Below are 6,906 nucleotides of genomic sequence, written 5' to 3' on the forward strand. Positions count from 1 at the left end.
ACGCGGAGGATGCTTCCCGCTGGCCAGCGTAACCCTAGAGCACCTCTCCTGCTCAAGGGCTTGGCTTTGGGTCCCCAGAAGAAGGGGCGGAGGGTGCTACCCTGCCCACCCTGTGCATGATGCCCCCACCTACCCAAATCCGGAGGAGCCAGGACCGAAACCAGAGACGCGGGTATCTTTGATGCCCCCCGGGCCCTCGGACGAGGAGAAGCCTTGGCATTCTCCGGGCTGACTCCAGTTAGTGACTGACGGAAGGCTGACCCTCACCAAGGACAATTTGGCGGGGTACCAAATAACCCCCGAGACGCAAGGGGACCCTGTCCGCACTGGGCACTTCCATCCCCCATTGTCCACTGGAGACTTGGGCTTTCCGGTGTGCCGCTACTAAAACGTAACGGCCATAACTTAACTCCAGGGAAGCCTGAAAAAGAGAGACCATCCGCCAGGTGTACAAAGACTCTGGCCGGGAGATGGGCACCGAAAGTGATGCCTCCACAGAGAGAGAGTGTGCGTGTTATTACAGAGGTCAAATAGGGAATCCTCTGCGGCTAGGTAAGTAACCCTGGAGTTTAATGCCAACTGGAGTGCCGAGTTCAGTTATTTCGAATTCTGCCTCTTCTAGTCTGTCCCATCCATCGGATTTTCTATTTTCTAGTCAGTACTCAATGGTTTCAGTGATGACTGCTTTATAATAAAGTTCAGGGTCCAGAAGAGCCATTCGACTTTCACTCCTACCTTTTTTTTTTTTTTTTTCATTATTTCCCTGGAAATTCTAGATCTTTTGTTCTTCCCATTTCATTTTATCATTATTTTGTTTAGCTCTGTAAAGTATTTTTGTATTAGTTTCACTGCTTTGTTGGTGTGTATGTCTACCCAATTCTTCCTGACCCATTTTGGAGTGTTCTTGGCAAAAACACTAGAGTGGTTGGCCATTTCCTTCTCCAGCTCATTTTATAGATGAGGAACTGAGGCAGAGAAGGTTAAGTGACTTGTCTGAGGTCACACAGCTAATAAGTGTCAGATCAGATATGAAGTAAGAAAGATGAGTCTTCCTGACTTCAGAGCTGGCACTATCCAGTGTGCCACCTTGCTGCCCCAACATTAGTATAGCACTAAATTTCTAAATTAATGTTAGCCAAATTTCTATTTTTATTATAATAGCATGACCAAGCTATTATTGCTAACTTGTTCCCCAGCTAAATTATTTTTTTAAGAAATGTTTTGTAATTTGATCTATACAAATACTGAATTCTTTAAATGAACTGGCTTCCAGTTAGTTTTGGCATTTCGTAGTTATTTTGAATAATATTTTACTTTTATTACTTTCTCCTTGATACTATATAAAAATGCCACTGATTTTTGCAGACTAATTTGTAACCTAAAATTCAAAGCCATTGATTGTGACCATTTCTGTCTTCTGTCTTTGCTGATTTCCTAGGTTTATGTAAGTAAAATAGCAAATAAAAATAATTATCTGGGTTTTTTTTTGTCTATATAGTTTTATTCTCTTTCCTCTTTTTGCTACTATTAACTTTTTAAGAACTAGGTCTAATAATAGTGGAGAGAGTGTGCACTCCTGCTTTATTTCTGTATTTATTAGAAAAAAATTTCATATTGTCCCATTACCCAAAATGGCTTCAGAAAGATACTTTTTATCATTTTTAAAAAGATTTCTCTAAGGCTGTACTTTGTTGGGTTTTTAGCATAAATGAATATTGTATTTTGTCAAAGACTTGTTCTGAATCTGTTCAGATAATCCTGTGGGTTTGGATGTTTCCATTTTTTTAATATGTTTAAGATGAATGTTTTCCTTTTGTTTTTGTTTTTTTAACCCTTAACTTCTGTGTATTGGCTCCTAGGTGGAAGAGTGGTAAGGGTGGGCAATGGGGGTCAAGTGACTTGCCCAGGGTCACACACCTGGGAAGTGTCTGAGGCCAGATTTGAACCTAGGACCTCCCGTCTCTAGGCCTGGCTCTCAATCCACTGAGCTACCCAGCTACCCCTATTTTCCTAATATTAAGCTATCTGTGCCTCCCTAGTATAAATACCAGATTGATCTTGGTGAAGGGAAGAGAATAAGCAACTACCACCAGGCATTGTGCTAAGCACTTTATAAATATGATCTTATTTAATCCTCACAACTCTGCCAGCAAGGTACTATGGGCATGATTAGTGAATGAGTTTCTGTATAAATTACTGTAATTTTTGTGGAAAATTTTTAACCCTGAAATTTCGTACATTAATAATTGCTAATGATATTTATTGTGTTATAGTTGACTTCCTGCTTTTCCTTCTAAGGTTTATATATTCAGCCTGTAGTCTCCTGTAAATTTACCTGGAATTTTTTTTTCCTTTACACCAATTTGATTTTCCATTTGTGAAATGGTTATTTGGTGTTCTGTTACATTGTGTATTTTGTATTTTTATGGATAGTCCTCTTTTGCTTTTGAGTTCTTCATTTTGTTGGTGTCTAACTGTATTTGTTTGGTTTAGATTTTTTTTTTGTTTCTCTTGTCTTCATCCTTATTCTCACTTGTTTTTTAAAAAATGTTTATTCACTTGATTTTCACCCTCTTCTTTTTAATCTTGTTAGCCAAAAGCTTATCAATTTTGTTAGTTATATCAAAGAATAAATTTTTAATTTTGCTTGCCATTTTCATGGTCTTTTTGATTGCCAAATTACTTATAGGAAATGCTGTTTTCATAACCTCTTCCGTCCACCCTTCATCTTGATTGTCATCCCTTTGTCTAGTTTGGGGGTTTTGCCTAAATTATTGATTTCTTTTTATTGATTTAATTATCTGTTACCCCACATTTTCCTATTTTTTCCTCCTCAATTAAACAGTTAGTTTAAAACTTTCATTTTTCTCTGCTCCTCACCTATTTCTTTTCTCTTGGACTTTTTATATGGGCATTTTTCTAAGAATTTCTTTGCTTAATTATCATCTCAATCTCTTTCTGTCTATATTGAACTTTTATTCTCTGATTCATGGTCTAGATTCTTATTTGCTCCTTCTTTCATCTCTTTCTGTTTCTCCTAGGGTTAAAGCTTCTCAATTAGAAGATTATGAACTCCTCTTTTCATTCTTTTATTTTGTAACCTTGCCTTCAGTTTTAGAATTAAATACTATGTATTATTGATTTTAAGGCAGAAGAGTGGTAAGGGCTAGACAATGGGAGTAAAGTGACTTGCCCAGGGTCACACAGCAGGGAAGTGTCTGAGGCCAAATTTGAAGCCAGGAACCCCTGTCTCTAGACCTGATTCTCAATTCCCTGAGCCCCTCAGTTGCCCTCAACTCCTTTCTTCTAACAAGTTTCTATGATAATTGTTTTTATAGACCTTGCCTCATTTTCCTTTCCTACTGTGGTGCCTTTCTTCTGGATGTATCATAAGGGCAGTTAGTGCCCATTAGACCCCATGTCCCCAATCATGTTATCTTATTCTAATTCTTGTTATTCCTTCTCCTCATGACTCTTTTTTCTCTACTTCTGGGTGCCAGCTTGCATTTCACTCATTGTGAGGGGGGGGATGTTTTCCTTGGAAGCATAATACTCTTCCTCTCCGGGGCACCAACTCCTCTCAGATAAAACCCATCATAAGGTCCCTATCTTCCAGCAAAAACATCCGCTTCATTTCCAATGTGTGCTATCCTATTGTGCTGAGACCTCCCTTCCATTCCAGTATCCATCTCTCCCTTCAGCCTCTCCCATTTTCCTATGAGCACTCTTCTTGATAAGTCATTGTAGGAGTTGTCAATCTTTTCCTTTTCATCTATGGATTGATTCTCTCTTCTCTTTCCATTTCCACCCTCCCATCCTGTAATTTTACAACATAAAATTTATTGATTCATAAGATGAAGGGATTGTAGTGTTTAGTCCATGGTCATTTTTTTTTTTGCTCATTTCTCCAAATTCTCTTCTCCATTTCTTTAAATTCCACTTCTTTGTCAAATTTTAATTTTCTCTTAATGAGCATGTTTAATTTTTTACCTTTAAGTCAAATTGTCTTGTTCTAAAAAATAACAAACTTTCAATGTTGGTTAATTTATTTCTTTACTTATTCTTTCTTTGGAAATTGAACCTATCTTTTTTGGGTGTTTCTTTTTGGAGAGCTATTTGCCATTATTTCACATTATTCCTTTCACACCTGTTTTTCTGTCAGGAATATCTCAAATTCCTTGGTTTTTGCTTAATATTCATCTTTTTATTGATGATTAGGCTCACATTTGCAGATTATCTCATTTGGGATTATATTTGAAGCCTCTTTTCCTTTTGGTGGAAAATAACATTACATTTCCTTCTGTAGTTCATATGGTATGCAGGCTAATCTTGTGATATTTTAAGTTCCTTTAATTATTTTGAAATTCTTTCAACTCTTTTAAAACAATTTGTTGTTTGTTGTTGGAAATGTTAGATTTAGCTACTAATTTGCTTTGGAGTTTGAATCAGAGAATTTTTTTTTCCTGGAAAGGACCTGTAGATTCTTTCATAGTCACAAATTCTAGAATTTTCTATATTATGGGGTCAGAATCAGGATCGGTTTTTTTATTCATCATATTCTTCTAGGAGACCTATGCCTTAAATTGTCTTTGTATGGGGCAGCTATGTGGCACAGCTGATAGAAGGCTAAACCTAGAGTTGAGATGACCTGTGTTCAAATCTGGCCTCAGACACTTTTGAACCTGGGAAAATTCCTTTAATCCCCTTGCCCTTCTGTCTCAGAGTTGTTCCTAAGACAGAAAATAAAGACTTTTTTAAAATTGTCTTTGTACATCTTGCCTGAGGTCAATGGTTTTTGCTTTTGAGATCAAGTGAATTTTTCTTAATGTTATTGCCTTGTGCTTCTCTTCTATGAGATTTTCCTCTATTGTAATCTCTTTTTGGATTTCAAATCTCCAATCTTCTCTTTCATGTATTTGTGGAAACACCATCATTGATTTGATTGTTTCTAATGTGCTCCTTGAGTGCATTATTTCCATTTTAATAGCTATTTACACTGACATTTGTTTATACTTTATTTCTTCACTTAGATTTCACTTCTTTCCTGAATCATCACTGTTGTTTAGTTGTTACCCAACCTCTTGGACTCCACAGGTTTTGTGTTTCATCAGGCATTGGTTTACTTTCCTTTGTGTTGTACTTTTTAAGAGAGTTTATAATCTACGAGTGTTTAGTATTCATCAGTCCTAGTTTTAGAATCTTTTTTGTTGATTTATCTGCTTGTAATTCTAGCTCTTTAAGTGAATTCTTTTCCTTTTGAAAACATTTTGTGGTCTAGCCTTTTTTTCTTTATATCTCTCAATCATTCACTTTCTGACTCCTCCCCTTTTATTGATAGATACATCCCTGACACTATTTATAAAAACTCCCCCAGCCTCTGCCCTCATTTGGAATCATCCTTCCCTGTCTCTTCTTCTGCCAGAACTACAGGTCTCAGGGAAATGGGACTCCAAAAAGTCCTCTTGATATCATTGAGGATGTGGAATTTTTGTGTGAACAAGGTAAAGTGCCTTTAGTTCAAAACCTGATTTCTTGGTTGAGAGTTGTTGACATTGACTATGAGAACTGTCTAGGTTTGGAATACATAAAATAAAATAATATCCCCAGTCCTTAAAGGGGAAGAATTGAACAGAACTGGGGACTTGAGAATGTGGCTGCCTGTGATGGAAAAAATTGTTATAGATATGGCTTTAGAACATCAAGGACTGCCCAAATTGCTTCTGCTTAGATTCTTTCTTTTTTAAGAAATATGATTAGTTTTGCCCTATTTCAGTTTTCAGTTGCTATGGAACTGGCTGTTTTAACATATAACTAAAGGCTAACAAACTTTTTTATCATTTTAATAGAACAATTATGTTGTTTGGGATTGCATCTAAGTTACTCAAAATAGTTAAGGACAATTTTTATCTATGTTATATTTTATTTTCAGCATGAATAGTAATTAATGATTGGTAGTACCAGAAAATTAACCCTTGAAATCCATCATTACAGTTTTACTCTGTGGTGATGGTGGAATAAAAGGAACATGAAATATCAGAACCTTTAAAGGCATTCATGGAGTGTAAGATTAATGTGAATAACTATTATTATTTGATTCAAAATCAGGGGATTTTTGAGAGTTGGAAGGTAGCCATTTGGTATCCCAGGTACATGAAAGAGATTGTTTAATAGTAATAGTTTTTATTTAATTAGTTCTTATTTTATGTTAATTGCACTTTCGAATTAAATCTAGGAGAATATTCTAACCTTGAGCAATTGATAGTTGGGAAGGGATTTTAGTGACATTGAAGGTATGAGTGTTTCCCCTAGGTGTGGGATTCTCCAAGGATCTCAGTGCAATGATTGTTTTATTATCTACAGCAATGATGGGCAAACTTTTTAAAGAGGGGGCCAAAGGAAAGGAAATGCTCATCTGTCAGTCTGTTTCTAAGGCAACTCTTTAAAGTTTCATTGTATTGTATCCTACTCTTTGTATTTGTCAGATTAGGAATAATGTTGCACAGCCAGATAGAACATTTCAGGCCTGCACATCTGGCCTGCAGGCCCATAGTTTGCCCATCACTGATCTAGAGCAATATTAGAAATTTTGGTTGACTTATTTTTACTGAAACAAATGATGGAAAAATGGTTGCCTTTTCCTAGTCTCTCTCTTCTCTCCCTCTCTTATTTCTCTCTCTTTTCTGTCTCTCTATTCTTTTTATTCCTCTCTTTTCTCTCTTCCTTTCCCTCCTTCCCTTTGCTCTATTCTCTTTTTCTCCCTCCCTTTTCTCTCCCTTTCTCCTTCTCCCTCTTTTCCTCTCTCCTTTCCTTTTCTCCTCTCTCTCTTCCTTCTTTTCTCTCTCTTGTTTCTCCCTCTCATTTGTCTCTCTTCCTCCCTTATTTCTTTCCTCTTTCTCGTCTCTCTCT

The 6,906-nt window shown here is 36.7% G+C and overlaps 1 protein-coding gene across 1 annotated transcript in view; it reads left to right on the top strand.

The window, feature by feature from the left end:
• Window positions 1-470: 470 nt before the first annotated feature.
• LOC123240744 (zinc finger protein OZF-like) overlaps window positions 471-6,906 on the top strand; it is a 31,141-nt gene continuing 24,705 nt past the window's right edge. Inside the window, exon 1 of the mRNA XM_044668457.1 lies at window positions 471-552. Coding sequence (XP_044524392.1) covers window positions 471-552 — 82 coding nt within the window. The remainder of the gene's footprint in view (window positions 553-6,906) is intronic.

The sequence above is a fragment of the Gracilinanus agilis genome, chromosome 3 (genome assembly GCF_016433145.1).
Source record: "Gracilinanus agilis isolate LMUSP501 chromosome 3, AgileGrace, whole genome shotgun sequence".
NCBI classification, from domain to species: domain Eukaryota; kingdom Metazoa; phylum Chordata; class Mammalia; order Didelphimorphia; family Didelphidae; genus Gracilinanus; species Gracilinanus agilis.